Source organism: Sus scrofa, chromosome 4, assembly GCF_000003025.6.
Source record: "Sus scrofa isolate TJ Tabasco breed Duroc chromosome 4, Sscrofa11.1, whole genome shotgun sequence".
In the NCBI taxonomy this organism is placed as follows: Eukaryota; Metazoa; Chordata; class Mammalia; order Artiodactyla; family Suidae; genus Sus; species Sus scrofa.
The window spans coordinates 7,053,934-7,074,449 of NC_010446.5; the positions used below are offsets into that span (position 1 = coordinate 7,053,934).

Below are 20,516 nucleotides of genomic sequence, written 5' to 3' on the forward strand. Positions count from 1 at the left end.
GGAGCTGCAGCTGCCAGCCCACTACAGCCATAGCAGCTTGAGATCTGAGCCACATCTGTGACCTACACCACAGCTCACAGCAACGCCAGATCCTTAACCCCCTGAGCGAGGCCAGGGATTGGACCCATGTCCTCATGGATGCTAGTTGGCCTTGTTAACCACCGAGCCACGACAGGAACCCCGGTTTGCTAGTATTTTGATGAAGATATTTGTGTTTGTATTCAGATATCTTGGTCTGGGGTCCTTTCACTGAAGTCTTTGCCTGGTTTTGGAATCATGGTATTTGTGGCCTTATAGGGTGAATTGGGAAGTGTTCCCTCCCCTTCTATTTTTTGGAAAATATTTGAAGCATTGGTATAAATTCTTCTTAAATATTTAGTGGAATTCATGAGTGAAGCCACCTAGTCCTGGGTTTTTTATTTTTGGTGGGAAGCTTTCTGGTTACTCATTTAGTTTCTTTGCTTGTAATAAGTGTATTAATATTTTCTCCTTCTTCTTGGATTTCTTTCAGTGGTTTGTGGCTTTCTAGGATATCCATTGTATCGAAGTTATCTAATTTGTTGGCATACAGTTCATAGTAATCTCTCAGAATTTTTTTTTGATTTTTTAAAATAAGGTCAGTAGCAAATGTTTCCTTTCCTTTTCTTTTCTTTTTCTTTTCTTTTTTTAATGGTCGCACCTGCAGCATGTGAAAGTTCCTGTGCCAGGGCAGCAGCGGGCCTGGGGACGGCCCCCCACACCCTGGGTGGGCCCTCGAGCGGGGCTCCGCCTGCACCCCAGCCGCAGAGGCCTCGCCACTGGCTTAGGTTTTTTATCTGTTCAAGGGAGATGGAACCTTTTTAAAAAACAGGTTCCAAGGCAAATACACGTGGGTGCAGGACACTTGGTACCTGGTGCGGGCACGCTGCCCCTCCAGCCCCCTCCCTGTGTAGCCATCTTGTCCCACTTCGGGGGTCAGATGGCGCGGAGGCTCAGGGCTGGGTATACGGTCCCCATTTTCTGGCAGAACTCAGAACAGAGGCCAAGACGCGCTCCTTCTGTGCTCTGATGATAGCCGAGCAGGCGTGGGAGTGAGAGTCAGTGACTGAGGCCGACGGATCTGGGTTCAGATCCTAACTCTGCCACTTCTGGGTCTGGGGGCAGATGGGTTACTTTCCTTAGGCCTCCGTGTCCTCTGGAGAACAGGAACCCTGCGGGGCTTTGCAGAGGAGATGCATACGAGGGCCTTAGCGTGGTGCCTGAGATGCACGGCATGGTTTATTGTTGCTGTTATTTGTGCGATGTGTTGCTGGTAAACCCACCAGGAGCAGGCTTGGGGTGCCGTCCCCTTAAAGCCCCACAGCCCCTTGTTCCTCCCCTGGGCGTGGTTCTCCCTGCCGCTGCCTGGGCTGCTGGGAAGGGCAGGGCAGCGAGTTGACTGTCAGGGCCTGGCAGCGTCGGGGCTTCGGGATTTCCCTAAATTCTCCAGGTGGGGCGACGGAGGCCGAGCTGCAGACAGAGCTGGGAGGCCGGCTGACCCGCGGCCTTCGCGTGGAATGTGCACGGCCCTCATTCTGGGTCGGCTCTTGGTGTGAGGTGTTTGAAGATGAGGAAATTGAGGACCGAATGTCTTAAGGCACAAAACGGGTGTGTCGAGGAGTCACAGCTCTAACGGCAGACGGGCTGGGAAGGTGGTGGTGTCTTCGGAAAGAACAGCCCTGACCGCAGCCGCGGTAGCAAACACCTGCCGTTTCTCGATCACCTCCTAGGTCCTAAACTCAGCATTTTAACGGACTGCTTTTTCTAATAAAATACATAAAATAGAGGCAGTTTTGTGGTTAATTTTCGTGTTAGAAACCGAGGCTCGGGTGGAGGGTGGGGATTTAAACTCAGGCCGGCCTCCCTCCAGCCCCGAGCTCTGCCATGCACGTCCTGGCTCTGCGTCTAGAACCTTCCCGAGGGCCCCATGACTCAGCAGAAAGATCTGGGCCGGGGAGGAGGAAGCCAGATCCTAGCTCTGCCAGCTCCGCAGCAAGTTCTGGAAAATGTGCCAAGTCCCTTGAACCCTTGGGTCCTTCATTTCTCTTGCCGTTGAGGAGTTATATTTGCCGAATCCATCTCGTAGGGTTTTTATGAAGACAAAATGAGCTAATAGCTGGGAATGTGCCCACAAACTTGAGTGATGTACACATAAAGGGCTTATGTTATTAGATTTTTGATAATTTTGAGGTACTTTTTTCATAATGCTCACGTTGTCTTTTGATTAAATTTAAAAAGCCTTCAACTGATTCTTTCTGCTTCGTGCTCATTTGGGCCTTGGATCTGCAAGGGTCGTTTTCTGACCATGAGGAAGTGGCCCTGGATTATGGATTTGGGACGGGGTTGAGCTGCGCTGTGGTGCGTCCCTTTCTTCCTATTGGGAACTTGGGCAAAGCAAACGACTTCTTTTCCTTCTCTTAAACGACTGACCAGTGGATATTTCCATTTTAAGTGTCTGCTGGGCATCCAGCTCTGCCCGAGATCCAGTGGGGCCTGAGAATCAAAAGGCAGCTCAAAGCTCAAGGTGTCTGATTGAAGGAGGGGAGAGAGAACAGTGTGGGTGAGTTTGCACACGTGTGTGCCTCACACTGGCCGTGAGACAACTCGGGGCTGGCTTCGCTGTTCAGGCGCCCTCACAGAGAAGGGGCCGAGACCTGAGCTGCCTGACAGCTTAGCCCTGGGGTTTGGGTTCTGGGGTGCAGGGGGTAGTCACAGGCAGGGGGAACGGTGCTAAGTAAAAAAGACCGGTGTTGGGTCTTGGGGGGAGGTCTAGAACCTGGGCAGCTGGGGGGAGAAAGAGTGCGGGAGAGCACGCGGGGCGTGGTGGGGCTGAACCATGTGATTAAGGGTCTGGAAGGCTGGCTCTGAGAGTCGCGGGGCAAAGCCATCGAGAACCGTGGAAAGTTCTAGAGCAAGGGGCTGGCAGCGTCGGGGCTTCGGGATTTCCCTAAATTCTCCAGGTGGCGTGACGGAGGTCGAGCTGCAGACAGAGCTGGGAGGCCGGCTGACCTCCCAGGGGTGGAGGCTGAGGCTGCAGTGGAAGAGAAGGCTGGACTCAGGTCGTGGGCAGGGGGCCAGCAGACAGAGGGGCCAGGAGAACGGAGCAGGGCTTCCTGGGCACACATTTTCAGGACGAAATCCACAGGATTTGGTGGATTCCGTGACAACTGAGTAAAGGAATTCAGGGGGGAGGGAGAGGAATAGTCATTTCCTCCATTCAGACCCCCCCCCGAAATGTCGATTTAGCTGCTCCAGGATTCTCGGCTCTTCTGTGCCATGCGGGTAGCTGACAGCAGCAACTCGTTTTCAGGGCTTAAATTATTCCAAGTTCATTTATGAATATTTCATTTTTAGCTAACTAATTGGTCTTGAGGACCTGAATTATGGATGCAGCAACATGTAAGATTAGTTTTGTCACCATCGTGTTAGAGGTTTTCCAGAGCTTTCAGGGCTGATTTTATGTTTTTTCCTTAGCAGCAGAGTGCACCCTGCTCAGCCAGTTAACTCTTCAGGATTTGAGGATGCCCTCGGGGGGGGACACAGGCTCAGGTGCTGGGGCTGGAACATCCCCAGGATGGGACGCTGCCTCCAGACACACAGGCAACTCTCGAGTCTGGCCGGCCATGCTGCCAGGTTGCAGTCATGGGTGCTGCGGCTGCTGCCAGCTCTGGGCGTCCCTGTGGAGAGGATGCTGGGTGCCCCACTGCCATGAGGGCTGAACCCGAGCCTGAGGTTCAGGGTGCAGCTTCTGCAGGGCTGCAGCGTCTGCCCAGCTGCACATTGTGGGGGGCGTGGGGGGGTCCCCAGGACCACCACACTTCTGTAGCTAGGTACAAATTTGAGGGACCCGAAGGACTCTGCCAGGTTTGATAACTTGCTGGAATGACTCGCAGGCCTCAGGAAAGCATTGCACTTGTGATGACAGTTTTACACAAAAAAGGTTACAGTCTGAAGGAGCCGGTGTGGGAGATGCCTGGGCGAAGCGGGGTTGGGAGGGTTCCAGCCGGGGGGGAGCTGGGTCCCCCCGCCCCCCATGGAACCCTGGGCGCCACTGCCTTCTTCTGGCTACGTTACATGGCAGGACTCACAAGTACTTCTAAGGGATGCTCACCCAAGCCTTTGGGTCCAGAGCTTTTATCAAGAAGGGGCTGGATGGCAGATGCCCACGTGGCCAGCTCCTCCAGGAGGGCAGGCTAGTACCTGTTGTCCAGTTTGCCCAGAGGTCACAGCTGATCGGACCTGTTGCAGAGCCCCTGAAATAAATGCTAGTATTAGACCGTCCCGTGGCCAAAGGCGCCAGGCAATGGCAGCCCTGTCAGGCAGGGGCCTCGAGGTCACCCCACAGCCGAGGGCAGAGGCCTGACCTCTCTCTGGGTGGGGTCGCTTCTTCACCGCCCAGCTGCGCCCTCCTGGACACTTCGAGGAGGACCCCCGTCTGCACAGACAGGGTGAGGGGCCTGTCGTCGGGGCCGGGCCTGGGCCAGGGTCTTGTGGAAACGGTGAGGCAGTGTGTCTCTGCAGCTCAGCCGATGGGATGTGCGCTGGGCTTTTATAGCCTCTCCGCGAAGTCTGCTCCCCTGACCAGTAATCACTGCTTCGGTGAGTCGCACGAGTACCCGCTGTCGTCCAGAACTCGAGGAGGAAAGGGCCGAGGACGGCGAGGCCAGCAGTCGTCCTGACTCTGCCGCCCTCCGCCCCTTCCCCGTGCCCAGGCGCCTCGGCTGGGCCTCCTGGCCGCACACCCTTCCTTCTCCTCCCTAGAATCTCAGTGCTGGCAGAGGGGCCTGTGGGCTCGTGCCCTTGTTTGTTTTTCTTCTGGCCTCTTGCTTTCTTTCTGTCTAGCACTTTTCTCTCCTCATTCCTGACCCTCCCTCCCCACCCCCAGGCAACATCCCAGGGTCTCCAGAACATTCGAGGGAGGCAGTAATTGTGCCTCCTGCTGGCTGCCCTGGCCAAGGAAGGCTCTGGTTTGGAGCCTGCGGTCAAGGTTGACCCACGCTTGGCACTGCAACTCGGTGGAAACTCTGCTCCTGTGAGGGCCCCCCTCTCAACTCCTCGCTGGTTCTGATGCCTGGTCTATCAGAGGTCTTGGGGACCCCACGTCAGAGCAGGCTCCTCCGTCCAGAGCCCACCCCACGTTGTCATGCTGGTCTTTCCCTGCAGACTTTGCTCCAGAACCTTCCTGCCCTCCTCTCCCACCCCTGTAGCTCTCCTGTCTCATTTGGGAGTGCACGCAACCCACTTAAAGGGTCCTCACGGTGGCAGCAGTGGGCAGCGTGGGTGACACTTTCTGTGCAGAGCCATTGCCTTGGAGAGAGCAGGCGGGCCCCTGAACACATCATGGTTCTGTGGGTGACCACTCCCCAGGATGGTGCTAGAGCCTCGGACCCTCACTCTGCCCTGATGCTCAGGTTCAAGGAGGGCTGCTGACATGCCAGGCCTTCTCCGGGCAGATGTCTCTCCAGGGGTGGCATGGTGACCAGGCTGGGCCAGCACCCCTCAGGGTACCCGTCAAGTCACATCACCAAGACCACCCCCTGCACCTTCACACCAGGGCGCCCTGCTCCCTAACCCCGCTCAGCGTCTTACCCCACCTTCACCTGGAGATGAGCGCCTGCAAAGTGAATGCTGAGGAGGAAGAAATACCCACTGGAAAGTGATCTGAAACTTGCTCCGAAGCAGCTCTGATCATGACATTTAAATCGTTTGGTCTCTAGGAAACTGGAAAAATATTGTTATTGTCTTTAGTCCTATAATTTGTGGCTTTAGATTATAATTATTTTTTCTCTCTTTCATCATCAGAACAATTTGGCTGTAATGATTATGGTGCCTTGTAATAATCTGAGTAGTTGTGTAACTCATTAAGCGCATGGAAAACTAAGCAGCCTTTGAGGACGCTTCGTGGGGAGGGTTTCTGAGAAGTGGATTTAACTGGAAGTGGTGGTTCCTAAGGAGCCTGATTTGTGAACTGGGGGCCGATGGTCACAACTTAAGATCCTCCCCGGGGCTTCCCGTTGTGGCTCAGGCATAACAAACCCGACTAGCGTCCATGAGGACACGGGGTCGATCCCTGGCCTTGCTCAGGGGCTTAAGGATGTGGCGTTGCTGTGAGCTGTGGTGTAGGTCGCAGATGTGGCTTGGATCCCACGTTGCTATGGCTGTGGTGTAGGCCGGTGGCTGTAGCTCCATTTCGACCCCTAGCCTGGGGACCTCCATATGCCACGAGTGCAACCCTAAAAGGACAAAAGACAAAAAAACCTCCCTGCTTTACAGAAGTGAGTTGAGTGCAAATGTTCTGATAAAGTGCTATTCTTAAATCACATTATTATGACATTGATTTTACAATAGTATAGAGGTGCAAAGATAGTAGCATAAAGATTGTCTGTAGCTCTTCTGGAACTGTTTCAGGCTTTTCTGTTTTACTAAAACATGAAGCCAGGAGTTCCCTGGTGGCTCAGCAGGTTAAGGATATGGTGTTGTTATGGCTGTGGCTTGGGTCCATAGTGTGGCGTGGGTTCAGTCCCTGGCCCAGGAACTTTTGTGTGCTGCAGCTGTGGCCAAAAAATTAGGAAAAAACCCGTGACGCGGAACACATTTCCACATTTGGAAATCGAGTGCCTGCCCTGCCCTGTCACCTCGTGTGACCACACGGTGCCCTCTCGTTTCCTTCCTAGAGTTTTCGGTCATGAAGAGGAAGAGAGGCAGGCCTAAGGGGTCCACGAAGAAGCCCAGCCCCGAAGAGGAGCTGGCGGAAAACAGCGTTCCCCCCAGTGAGGACAGTCGGCGGGCCCCCGAGGAAGGGAGCAGCCTGGCTCCGAGCCGCCTGGAGTGCAGCAAGTGCTGCCGGAGGTTCTCCAACTCGCGCCAGCTCCGGAAGCACGTCTGCATCATCGTGCTGAACCTGGGCGACGAGGAAGGAGAGGCAGGTCAGTTTCTCGCCAGGCGCCGTCGCTGCTCCCATCCATGTTCCCTGCTTCGGTCGTGACTTGGAAATGGCACAGTTTACTCTCGTGCCCCCTGTCTGGACAGTGCTCATTTTTGTAGTGGTTACTGGCTGCTACTCTAAGTCACCTAGGAGTTGAGTGTGTCCTCTGGTGGCGGTTGATGCCCACGGGTGCAGGTCACAGGGGTACCTGCATAGATGCTTTAGGGGCGGCGGAAGGGCTCACACGCACACATGCACCTGTCGGAGCTCTCTTTTCCCTGCACAGGTCCTTAATGGTGGTTGTGTCTTCTTTTTCTTTTTACCCCTTTTTTGGCTGCCCTCCGGCATATGGAGTTCACGGGCCAGGCATCGGAGCTGAGCCACAGTTGGGACCTACGCCACAGCTGCGGCAACCCTTAACCCACTGTGCTGGGCTGGGGACTGAGCCTTTGTCCCAGTGCTCCAGAGACTGCTGATCCCATTGTGCCGTAGCGGGAACTCCCAGTTGTTGTGTTTTAATCAGAGGAGCCAGTGCTAACCATCAAGGCGGCTCTGCTTGTACCTGTAATGATATAAAAAATACCAAGAAGAAAGAAATAATCCAAAATTTCACTGCCTAGGTATAATGTCTCTTACACTGTATAAAAAAGTGAAAAAAGCCCTTTCCCACTTCTGTGTATACTCATATGCATTTTTCAGAAATGAGGTCATACATAATGTTCTGTGATCTTTTTTCACTCACTGATGTAGCAGATAAAATTTTCATGTCGAGATTTTTTATTTAACAAGCTGTTTTGTAGCACTTTCTATGTTGCAGATACTTTCTCCGTATTTCACAGTTATTAGCTCATTTCCTTCTCATAGCAACATAGTAGACACTATTATCATTCCTATTAATTAATTAATTTTTTTAGGGCCACACCTGTGGCATATGGAAGATATTAGACTTGGGGTCGAATTGGTGCTGTAGTTGCCATCCTACCCCATGGCCACAGCCACAGCAATGCGGGATCCGAGCCGTGTCTGCGACCATCACCACAGCTCACGGCAACGCCAGATCCTTAACCCCTGAGTGAGGCCAGGGATCGAACCTGCAACCTCATGGATCCTGTTGGGTTCGTTACTGCTGAGCCACAAAGGGAACTCCTATCACTCCCATTTTATAAATGAGGAGACTGAGGCACAGAGAGGTTCTGGAGTTCCCTTATATCACACAGCCCATTAGGGGTAGAGCTGGACCCTAAAACACACACAGCCTGGCTGCAGGGTCTGTGCTTTTGATCGAGATGCTCAAAAACAGTCAGTAAATTTGATTTTTAAAGGCCGCAATGGTATTTCACTGTGTGCATGGGCCATGAGATTTCCTTTGTTGGTCTCCAGTTGATTGACATTGAATATTCCTTTCAATTTTTCTTCTTGATTAAAAAAACAAACAAACCTTAACTACTCAGGCGCACAATCTTGAGCATTCATTTTCATTTTATTGTTATATTTGTGCTTGTGCCTTTATTATTCTGGGTAAATATCTAGTAATTTAATCCCTGGGCTAAGGGAGTACCCTTCGGTGTTGGCAGGGCGCCCAGTAGAAAGTGTCTGTTATTCCCCATCGTCGTCTGTGGCCCTTCATCCACCTTTTTGCTCCTTATCTGGGGTTGTGTCCATCTTTAGCCTGTGAATTTCGTATGCAGACAGTTTTCTTTAGTTATTTTAATTTGTTATCTCTTTGGTCACCAGTGCACTGTCCACTTGCAGCTCTTGGGGACTTCTGCTTTGTATGTGATTTGAGGCGTTTGTCACTCATGCCCTTGGCTTACTACACTTTTGGATTGCCATATAGGCTGAACATATTTTCAGATTTTATTATTTATCTCTTAATTTCATTTGTAGAATTGCTATTTTTTTCTTTTGCACCTTACTGGAATTTTTTTCTTTTTTCTTTTGGTCTTTTTAGGGCCACACCCTGGACCTATGGAGGTTCCCGGGCTAGGGGTTGAATCAGAGCTGCAGCCGCTGGCCTACACCACAGCCATAGCAATGCATGATCCAAACCGCGTCTGCAGCCTACACCACAGCTCACAGCGAGGCCGGATCCTCAACACCCTGAATGAGGCCAGGGATCGAACCTGCATCCTCATGGATGCTAGTCAGATTTGTTTCCACTGAGCCACAATGGAAACTCCTCTACTTTACTGAAATTTTAAGTATCAGCGTTGTCACTGCTGTCAAATGTTTCTTTTAAATTTTTTGCCCTTTTGATCATACTTTAGAACATTTACCCATACCCTCAGATAATAAAAAAATAGCTTTCTCTATATTCCTTGGTTATTTGTAGGGTTTCATTTTTATCTGTATCTTTGATCCACCTGGAAATTGTATTTTTGGAAAGTTTAAGACACACACACATATGTATGTTTGGTCAGTAAATGTGGATGAAGGAATGATCTTCATGAATGTATTTTGGTGGGTAAAGTATTTCAGATCCCAGGGTCCACAGAGAAAATCATAAGGTCTGGTCCTAAGCCTAAGAATCCCTTTAAGACGTAAAACTTCATTTTTTGAAAGCAGTTATGGAATAACAGGAAGTTGCATAGATGTGCAGAGAGCTCTTCGGCGCCCTTTATCCTGCTTCCCCCAAAGGTAACATCTGCCTCACGTCAGGCCCTTGACACTGAGACAATGCGTGAGTGCTGCCATCATTCGCCGCACTAGGTCAGTGTAACCAGCTTGCCAGTCAGGGGACAGGACTGTTCATCACCCCAGGCGTGGCCCCCAGCCCCCAGCCCCCAGCCTGCTACCACGGGTCTCCAACCCTGTGATGTTTGTCATTTTGAGAATGTCACATCAGCTGAATCACACACTATGTGACCTTTTCAGACTGACTTAGAAAAGCCTCTTTCCAAGCCCGTTGCGTAGATTTGTGATTGAGGACATTCAGGTCCGGAAGTGAGGGTGCCGCGGGGTCGCAGAGCCTGTGAGGGAGGGCTGGGTCCCCCGTCGCCCCCTCCTACCCTTGGCCGGCCCTGCTCCACCGCCTTTGCCTCTTAACCCCAGCCGCACTTCCCCTTTGCCAAGTTGGTTTTGTTCATCTCAGCTAACTTAGAGGAAGGGAAGGTTCCGCCCTGGCTGGTCCCGACGTCTGTTTTGTTTTCTAGTCTGTAATTAGGCCGGCTCAGTGGCCGACTTTCTAATAAGATTATCAGCTGCCTCTAGTACTGAGCTGTGTAGAAGGTGGCTTCGTAGTCCCTTGGTTTGAGGACTTTAATTCAGCAGATACCGCCTGCAAGAGGCTCTGCGTGTTCTTCCCTTTCTGGCCACTGTTGAAGCCTCTCAAACATGCAGGCGTGACCTTCTGCCCAGCTGCCTCGTGGCTGCTGTCCCTCTGATGACCACCTCGTGTCCCCTAGTGTGCCAAGCACAATATTATAATTTGGAAAATGCCTGCATAATTGTTTTAATACATGCTCTGGAAAGAGCAATTTAGTGACATTTCAAACAATTGACCTTGACTTTTATAGCTTGTTAAAACAATCGGAAGAAAACAAAATAAGCTTTTCCCTGACACGGAACCACAGCAAGTTAAAATAACATTTTTGATGTGTATTCAACATTTATTTATTTTATTCTGCATTTGAATCGTAAAAGAAACCAGGAAAAGAGATTTTCTTTCTTTCTTTTTTTTAAATGCCATTATGTGGAATGGCTGGTGTTTTTGAAAAACATTTTGCAGCCTACAGAAATCACCATGTCAGGTTTATAAAAGTGACTTCTGAACCTTTCTAAGCTTGTTATTTCTGGGGTCATTTTTATACAAGGAGAGTTGCAAAAATCTGCTCTTATTCTTGTTAAATCCTCTCTAAGGAAGACAAGGCATTTATTTTAAGATCTTAGCTAAGATGCATCTGTAATCTTCCTGAGGATTTTTTACGACAGCGTTTCAGGCGTCTTCCTACTGTATCTGTGTTAGCAAAACAGCCGACTTGACAAGCAGCTGCCATGATGGAAAGCTGTTCTGAGCGAGTTGTGTTTGAAAATTTGCAGGTGGAAAGGTAGAGCCCGTGTCAGTCTCTGAGGGTAAAACTCTTCTCCGTGGAAAGATGTAGAACAGTAAAGTCTATTTCTTTTCTTTCTTTCTTTTTTGCTTTTTAGGGTCGCACCTGCGGCATGTGGAGGTTCCCAGGCTAGGGATCGAACTGGAGCTGCAGCTACTGGCCTACACCACAGCCACAGCAACGTGGGATCTGACTGATGTTTGAGACCTACGCCACAGGGCTTACGGCAGTGCTGGATCCTTAACCCACTGAGTGAGGTCAGGATCGAACCTGCATCCTCGTGGATGCTAATCAGATTCGTATCTGCTGAGCCACAGCGGGAACTCCTAAAGTCTGTTTCTTTTTGCTGCCTGTGAATCCTTGTTTCATCTCTGCACTAATCAGGGGATGGAAAGTGCAGCGGTCTGTGACCCCTGGAGAGGTGGGACTTTGTGACAGTTTGAATTACTTTTTTGTGACCCTACCCCCACCCCACTTTCCTCCCTGTTAAAAGTCCACTGCATGTGACCATTCTCTTTCCAGTAGCTTCTGATACCTTGACTAAAATGCAGATAACTGATAAGGGGACACGTGGTCAGGTTGTTTAGGGAAGGAGGAAAGTGCGAGCCCTGCAGCCTTGGGCCCACGGGGAGCTCCACCAGGCACCAGAGATGGGCACTGGGTGAGCAAACTGGGCATGGACGAGGCTGCGGAGTGTGGGAGGTGTTTGTTTGCATCTTCCAGATGTAATGCTTCTAGAATTCCAGAGACAACGTAGTCCAGCGCTTCCCATAGGTCTGCGGAGTCCCAGACCCAGGCAGTGGGGCTTTGATGCCTACCAGCCCCAGCGGGCTGCTGGGTGGTGATGGTGCCTCCTCTTACTGGGTGTCCCCCTGCGCCTGCTGCTGTCCAGGGGCTGAGCATATGTTTGCATCCTCCTGCTGGGAGCCATGGTGGGGCTTAGGTGAAGAAACAGGCTCTGCTAGACAAAGGAGGTTGCCCGAGGCCAGCCAGTCATCCCTTGAATCTTGGTCCCTTCCATTCCTGAGCTCCAGCTTTTGTCACATGATCCAGCCGCCTTCAGATGCTGGTCCTCCGATTCTCCTCTCTGCCCTGGCCCCGAGTCACCTGACTCAAACCTCCTGTTCCTTTGGTAACTGAGTGGGACATAGGACGTAAGTCAGGCACGGAGCTGGCCCTATGCACCTGTGTTCTCTTTGCAGACCTGTGACTCTCAGGTAACCAGAGGGTGCCCAGTGTTTTTTGCCTCTGCGGGGGGCGGGGGGTAGGAACGGAGGGGGGAGAAGAGGAACTAAATCCCACCCAGGCAGGACTTTGTGTCAGGACTTCTCAAGGAAGACTTTCTGGTCCAGCATCTTGGTGGGGGCCAGAGCCCTGCTGACAGCCCCGTTGCTCTATGCTGTCTGCAGTTTAGGGCTGTCTGTCATGTCCCGCCTGGAGGACTCGATGAGAGCCATGGAGCGTGAGACACAGTGGGTGACACGGTGGGTGACACAGTGGGTGACACAGTGGGTGACACAGTGGGCCTCTGTGCCAAGTGATGGCTCTTCCCAGACAAGTCGTAGCTCTGCATTCTGACCCCTGTTTTGGAAAGGAGTCTCTCGCCACAATAGCCGATTGCTGAGAAAATGCTAGAACAAATGACCTGTGGCCAGAGGCCCAGCAGCCTTTTAAGCCGGACTTCTGGCTGTGCTTGATGCCTCCTTGCTGTGAGGATCTGGCTGAAGCCGAGGCTTAGCGGGGTCCTCGCAGCAGCCAATTCTTTCCCCTTGTTTCCTCCGTACCGAGCTTGTGCTGCGGTGGTTGGGCACTAAGCCAGGCTTGGGGCATCAAAGCCAGTGAGACGTGTCCCTTCCCTTGAGCAGCAGAGCCTGGGGACGAGGACCGGGAAGTGAAGGGAGGAAGGATGACGGAATGGCCAGCCCGATGCAGGGGTCAGGGCAGGACCGCGCCGCCGAGGGTGCATCCTGGAGGGCTCCCTGGAGAGAGGGGCCCTAAGCTCCTTGTCTAAGGCTGATGTGGGGTGCAGGGGTGGGCATTTCCTTCCTGATGGTGCCTGGGAAAGCCCGCAGTTATGACGATGGGAGCGTTTGGGGAGTGCTGGGTGGTTCGCTGCGGTTGGTATGTTGCCAGACAGGGTCGTGAGGAGGGTGGCCGCCTCCAGCTCTGCACGTGCTTCTGTTCTTGCCACCTCTCCGTGGGGACGCTGTGCTCACAGCAGGTGCTCGCCTGGCTTCCCCTGGAGCAGAGAGCTGGGAGGAGGCGAGCTGGCCTGAGGGAAGAGGGGGGGCGAGAACGATGCATATTCAGCAGGTTCTCAGCAGGTTTGATAGAATGATCGTGGGCTAATAAACTGCTGCATTAGCAGTGTGGAATGAATCGGTAGCGGGGTCCCAGAATATAATGCCTTATCAGTCGGCTGTTCCAACAACTGTTCTGGGCTTTTTATTAATGTGGCTGATAACACTTGACTCTCTGGGGTGTTCTGAGATTTAATTAGTTCTTGGGCAATTCAGAATAGGTACTTTAGACTATTAGCAGAGTGTTAATTATGAATGAGTGCATATGAACCAATTTCTACAAATGTACAATTGCCCGTACAGTTAACTCTTCACCTGCCGTTACCAAGCCAACCCACCTCCTTTGGATGTTATTAGACGTAGGGGACTGACTCTGTGAGTTCCCACCCCACCCGCTGGAGTGTAGAGTTGGGACATGGAGCAAGACGCTTCCCAGGGAACTCCTAGGGCAGGAGAGGGTGGTGAGCAAAGAGCAGGGAGATTTTGAGATTAAAGAAACTTAGTTGAGAGCTTTTATAGCAGATGAGCTTCTGTTAAAGTGAGAGGAGCTTATCAGAGTTTAAGGGAGTGTGCGTGTGTGCTTGTGCAGTTTGGAACCGAGGAAAGGGGGAAGATTTTTAACCCCTGCTGTAGATCACTCATTAATTCATCAGCTGCATTGACTGAGCACCTGCTGTTTATGTACCAGGCACGTGGTGGTCGCTGGTGTGTGATGTCAAGTGGGTATTTGTGTAGTACAATGGTTCAGTTTTGGGAGGCCAGGCAAAAGGATGCTGGCCCTGTGGACTGGCCACTTGAGAGCTTAATAATTTGTAAAGGTGTGGGCAGGTGTGGAGGGAGGAGTGAGGAGTGACCAGTGCTCCAAGGGAGAGCTGCAGCCTTTGCAGGACGGAAGCCCAGAGAATTCCCCCCCCCCATCCCTCCCTCCCGTCTTCTGCTGCTGACCCTGCTGGCCAAACCCGATGCAAGGCAGACAGCAGTGGAGCCCCTCCCTGTGTGACCCTCACAGGTCAGCCTCTGGGAGCTGGATGGAGAAAGATGGGGGGTGGCCTGGAGGGGCCAGTGGGAACTTAGACCATTTAAAATGGGGTGTGTACTTGGTCTCTGCTCCTTAAGCAGCGCAGCCTCCAGTTTTGTAGCTGGACACTTCCCCGCAAGTGAGGGCGCCATTGCTGTCATGCGAGTGGTGTTCTCAGCACGAGGCACATGTGCACCTGGCTGGGAACTCCTGCTTTCACGCTGTAGTGTCGTCGCTTTTTAAAGGCTGTCTTTCTTTTTTTCTTTTTAGGGCCGCCCCCGCGGCATATGGAAGTTCCCAGAGTAGGGGTCGAATTGGAGCTGCAGCTGCCGACCCACGCCACAGCCACAGCTACGCCAGATCCGAGACGCATCTGCAACCTACACTGAAGCTTGTGGCAAGGCCACAGTCCAGATCCTTAACCCACTGAGTGAGGCCAGGGATTGAACCATCACCCTCATGGATCCTAGTCTAGTTCTTAACCTGCCGAGCCACAACAGGAACTCCTAAACACCGTCTTTGCAAAAGGAAGTGAAATGTAAGGCATCCTGCTAATGTTGAAGAGCAGTACTGCACAGATGTCAAGGAATTAAACATTTTAGTTCCCAGATGTCAGTCTGTGACTCTGCAGAACACAGCAGGCTGGGGTGCCGGTGAGGCAGGCCCTTGGCTGTGCCTCTTCCGTTAGCGCAGGGAAGGGATGAGCCGGGCACAGCCCCAGCTGCAGGCCTGCCCCAAATGTGGCCTGAGGGCGACCTCGTGCTTCCCAGACTGAGAGGACTCGGTGCCTTCCCTTGGGTGAGCCTCCCAGCCAGTCACTGTGCAGAGTCAGACCACGGGTGTAGAGAGAGCCAGAGAGGTCCGGCTTGAAGGCAGACACAGGGACTGCAGGGAAGGTGGTGTTTGACACAGTCCTGGTACATCCGTAGCCACGCCGGTTAAAGCCACATGCATCTGGGGTTCTTGGAGGCTGGCCCAGACCCCACCAACTGTAAATGGAGAAGTCGCTCCCATGTTCCTGATTGTTTTGTTGAAATTCCTTAAAAAGGTTACTCAAAATGTCCTGCTGCTAAAAAAAAAAAATGTTAAAAACCCCGCCATCCTGTGGGTTTCTGTTGTGGCTCAGTGGGTTAAGAACCCAACATAGTGCCCATGAGAATGTGGGTTCTATCCCTGGCCTCACTCACTGGGTTAAGGATTCAGCGTTGCTGCAAGCTGCTGTGTAGCTCACAGATGTGGCTCAGATCCATTGCTGCTGTGGCTGGGGTGTAGGCCGGCGGCTGCAGCTCCGATGGGACCCCTAGCCTGGGAACGTCCATATGCTGTGGGTGTAGCCCCAAAAAGAAAAAAACAAAACAAAACGAAACAAAATCCTAGTGTTGTGACGATCACAATTCAGACAGCGCCATGTGAATTTGAGGGACGAGGGCGCTTCAGCTAAGGGCCTTGTATTCTGGGAGAGCACGTTTGTTAGAGGCTTGGAGAAAAGAATGAATTGTAAAAAATGTGATTGAGAAGGTGCACTGTGCATATGACAGTCGAGTTACAGGTGCTAGTTACCGCTCCTGTTGCAACTGCCCTGTGCCACTCGGCAGAGAGGTCGTGTCGCTGTAATGGCACACTTTACTCCCTCTCGGGATTATTGACCAAGAAAATATGAGACAGGCGTAGACCACGCCGATATTTCAGTGTGAAAGCCACTGCTGCTGATGGTGTGAACACTGACCTTTGCCCGTGCCCTGGCCGGCCCACCGCGGGAGGGGCCAGCCTGGGGGTCGATGGCGTCCCTTCTCTTCTGTCTCTTAAGCATCTCAGACAGAGTTCAGCTCTTGTTCCCACTTCATAGCACTTCCCGCTTTCTTTTAGATGGAGTCCTTTCCAGAGCTCAGTGAAAATGTTACAGACATGTCATACAATTTGGAGATAAACTACTACCTTAAAAGTCATGGAAGGTGGTTCACCTTGAAGATGCTACCTAGAAGACTTGGGGTGTGATCGGGGGCCCCCTTAGCTGCAGTCCCGCTCAGTGTCTTCATTTCCCGCTCTGGGTGTATTTACTGCCCAGTCCTCATCAGGCACCGCGTCCCCCCAGGGGGTCAGTGGGGCAGTGAGTAAATCATCCCGTTACCCCGGCATCAGCCCGCGAGCCCGGTCGGCGGCCGTCGCGGCTGCGGGCCGGATCCTGGCGCGTGGAAGAGCCGCCTTGGCTCGCCTAGTTTACTGCCGGAGGGTTTCGTCTCTCGCAGCGCAAGCAAGACATTTGCCTGTTTGAATAGAACGGAAACCCTAGTTTTCTTCACTTTCCAAGAAATGCCTCTTCATGGCAAGGGGCGCGGCTGCGGAGCGGAAGAACTGGGCCACATCGGCAAGCGTAAAGGGATGTAAAGGGATTTTAAGTGCCTGGCCCTGGAGGCGGGGGTCCGAGGCCTTCTGTTGTGCCAGGATCCCAGCCATGCTGTCCCCACACCCGGCGCCTCAGCGTGGGCACGTGGGCTGCTCATCTGCACCAAGCAATTAGGAGCAGGTGGCCTCGTGCAGATTTTGGGGACTCAGCTGAGGGCCACTGAGCCTGGTGGGAAGGGTTTCACCCTTAGGGCAGGGCAGGAAGAGGGAGGAGCAGGGCCAGGCCCTGGGGCTGGGGCGGGGGGTGGGGGAGGGATCTACCCCTCCCCTCAGCCCAGCTGCTTCTCAAATGACAGGTGTTCCGCCAACCCCCAGCCAGGCCCATGGGTCCCTTTGGCCCCTGAGAGGCAGTATTAGGCTTTTGCTACTTGACTGCGGGTTCAGCCTATGGCAAACTCTAATTCTTAGGGTTTTTAAAAATGTACACTTACCTATTCCTGCTGTGTCACCCACATTCTGAATTATAATCTGCGGTGAATTCTTAAAATGAAGGGTCATTTTTAAAAGTAAGAAATCCTGTACTATATTGTGTCTGCCTCTTCAAGGCATCCAGTATATTCTGCTGTCATTATTTAATGTACATTTATCTCTCAAACCTGCCATTAGACATGCTGAGGTCAGAAATCATAGACCATCACATAGCACTGGCCGTCGCTTTGGGGATAACTTGTTTGGCTCCATCCTTCAACTTTTTAGGAGTCATCCTAGCCTTCAGGGGTGGACTTAGGTAACGGTCTTGACTTTCCCTTTGGCCTCGGAGAGTACGGTTCTGAGTCATGACCTCATCTCTTAGTATTTATAGTCAGTTTGCCTTTATCAGGTTTGCTGCTGCCACTGATGATGTAACTAAGGACCTGTTTCAATCAATTAAAAAAAATCCGTGACTCTTTTGACTGTTTGATCCCTGGCCTGGGAACTTCTGTCTTTAGGTGTTTTGTTTCTCTTTTTTGGCTGCCCCGAGGCCTATGGAGTTCTTGGGCCAAGGACCTACGCCACAGCTGCTGCAATGCTGGATCCTTAACCCACTGTGCCAGGCTGGGGATCAAACCTGAGTCCCAGCACTCTGAAGACGCCGCTGATCCCATTGGGCCACAGCAGGAACTCCTCCACCAGATCTAAAAATGCTCGAGAACCCGAGTTATTGGGACTCGCTCCAAAGACTTTCATTTACAGAACACAGAAAATTAAGTGTTTGTTTTGGTCAACCTGCCCCCTTAGCCAGGTTCTGTCCCGAGCCCCTCTTGAGAGCACATGCCTTTGGGCAGCAGGCTGTCCTAGAATCCGTGCTGCTCCACCGTCTCTCCCCCCTTCAGGCTTCCGGGGGCGTCGGCTGGAGGCAGACTTAAACCATCGGAAGCCCAGACTCACTGAGGTGCCTCAGGCTGTCTCCTTTTGACTTCTCCCATTTCTCCAGCTTCTGCCTTATCGCTTCATGGTTCCTCCCTGCCCACCTCCCATTCCAGAGCTTTCCCAGCCTTCCCTATCCTCCTGCCCGTGTGCCCTTGCCCTGCCCGTCCACGCACCACACGCTCACCTCTCGTAAAGGGCTGTGCAGAGCGTCCCTGACGACGCTCCATAATGTTCTGAAGAAGCAGTTCTTGGGCAGGTTATTTCGGGTTTGTGGCTGCGATTCTAAGGAAGAGACAACTGGAGTTCCCTGGTGGCTCAGCGGATTAAAGATCTGGTGTTGTTTCTGCTGTGGCGCAGGTTCGATCCCTAGCCTGGGAACTTCTGCATGCCTCGGGTGTGGCCAAAGAAAAAGAAAAAGAAAGAAAAGAGAAAGAAAGAGACAAGCCCCGCCCCTTCCTTGCCTGTATTTCCACGTAGGAACTGAGAATGGCAACACTCAGGACAGGGCGCTCCTTTATTCTTTGCTCTGACAGGAAGCGCCTCTCCCCTTCAGGCTGAGCCAGGCTGGCCCCGTGCAGGTAGGCGTTGTCCTGTCTGTCCCTGGCAGTTCCACTCTCTAGTGTGTTTGAACCCGTCCAGTACTTCCTTCCCAGGTGGCACAGATGTAGCAGAGTCCAACTCTTCCCCACTTAAAACGCTTCCGTGGCTGGCCCTGGCCAGGCAGGGTGGCAGGTAAGAGGCTGCAGGTCAGCTGTGGCCCCAGACGTGTTTTCTTGGTTTCCTCATTGGTTTAAGACATTTTAGATTAGAGTCAACCTTGAAAAAGCGGAAGATTTCCTGTAAAACTCTGGATTTCCGGTTTTTCTTTAAACAGTCAGAAGGTTTGGTCACTCTGGCCCCCCTGACTCTGCAGGAAAGCGCTGGTTGGAGCTGGGGCCTGGCTCTGTCACCCCCGCCCCCTTGGCCAGCTTTACTCACTCACGCTCCCAAGGAGTCTCCACCAGCATTGGAGCTTCTCCCCATTCTCACAGAAGGAAGATTCCAGGCTTCTCATGGGCATTTGAAGACCTCGCTTTCACTCCTCCACTGTTTTTTTTTTGGGGGGGGGCTGTGCTTGCGGTATGTGCTTGTGGCGTGTGGAAGCTCCCAGGCCAGGGATCCAACCCGCACCACAGCTGTAACCGGAGCCACAGCAGTGATAAGCCTGGATCCTTAACCATCTGAGCCACGAGGGAACTCCCTCTCCTAGTTTTGTTTCTATCGGCTGGCTTCTTCATGAAGTTCGCCAGATGGGATCCTCAGTTAATGTCACTCCATGTCTTTAAGTCCCGTTCTTGGACTGGAGCCACCGTGGGCCACCACCCCGTCCCTTCCTTTGCCCAAACAACCTTTCCGTACCTGGTCCGCACGGCCCCCAACCGTGGCTTCACGGATGCTGCCTGCTTATCTGCACTGGAAGGGCTGTCTGCCCGGGCTTCTCACCTCTCAAGCTGAGCCCACCCTCCCTCCCTGCAGTCGTCCTGCACCCCTTCCCATGTCCATAGCTGCATAGCAGGCCGGCCTTGACCTCACTGTTTGTCTGTCCGTCTCTCCCACCCCAGGGCTTTCCAGGGCAGGGCCTGGGTCTGTGTCCTGTTGGGCTCTGTGTCCCCCATGCCTGGCCCATGGAAGGCACCTGATAATGTAAGCTGAGTGAGCGAGTGACTTCTTAGGCTGTAAATCCCAGAGACTGTCTTCTCCGCAGTGTTGTTTATTGAGGACTCTGAGATCTGGCAGGGGGCTGTGCCTGCTGTGTCAACAGGGTGTCCCGGGGCCCAGATGGTGGCCTGTGGCAGGGGTGCAGTGGAGCCCGCAGTGATACATGGCCTGCAGGGGACCTGTCTGTGTTTCCTTTGCTGTCACCCCATTGGAGGGTTATGTGCACCCTCCAATCACCCCCGTCCAATCACCGACGAGAAAGAGTATCTTGTACATCTTGGTGTTTGCTCCCTAGGTAATGAATCTGATCTTGAGCTGGAGAAGAAGTACAAGGACGATGACCGAGAAAAGGCCCCGAAGAGACCAAGGACGCAGAGAGCGGAGAAGGTGCAGAAGGCGCCCTTGGGAAAGGAGGCCGCGCAGATCTCTGGAGCCAAGAAACCCATCATAAGTGTGGTGCTAACAGCCCACGAAGCCATTCCAGGTGACCACAGCCAGCGGGGCTCAGAACGGGGCTGCATCCTGACAGCCGGGCCGTGGCCCCGAGCCGCTTCCTCACTGACCAACTCGCTGTCGAATTTCCCATCCACCAGGGAAGACTCACTGTGCAGCGTTGTTCGGGGGGAGCGAGGGCTGCTCCCGCTGCCAGGTCCTTGTCATTTGAGCAGCTGTTTGGTGGTGGTGGTGGGGGGTGTTTCTTTCCTTTGCCCCCAGCCTCAGCCCCTTCCTGGGCCTGCTCCTTCCTCTTCCTGCCC

General features: G+C 52.7%; 1 protein-coding gene across 3 annotated transcripts in view; it reads left to right on the top strand.

The window, feature by feature from the left end:
- The window catches only part of ZFAT (zinc finger and AT-hook domain containing), a 205,298-nt gene that overhangs the window by 84,242 nt on the left and 100,540 nt on the right, over window positions 1-20,516 (top strand). For all 3 annotated transcript variants that reach the window (XM_021088872.1, XM_021088873.1, XM_021088874.1), the window contains 2 exons: window positions 6,693-6,944; window positions 20,057-20,245. In XM_021088872.1, the coding sequence (XP_020944531.1) occupies window positions 6,693-6,944; window positions 20,057-20,245 (441 nt within the window). The remainder of the gene's footprint in view (window positions 1-6,692; window positions 6,945-20,056; window positions 20,246-20,516) is intronic.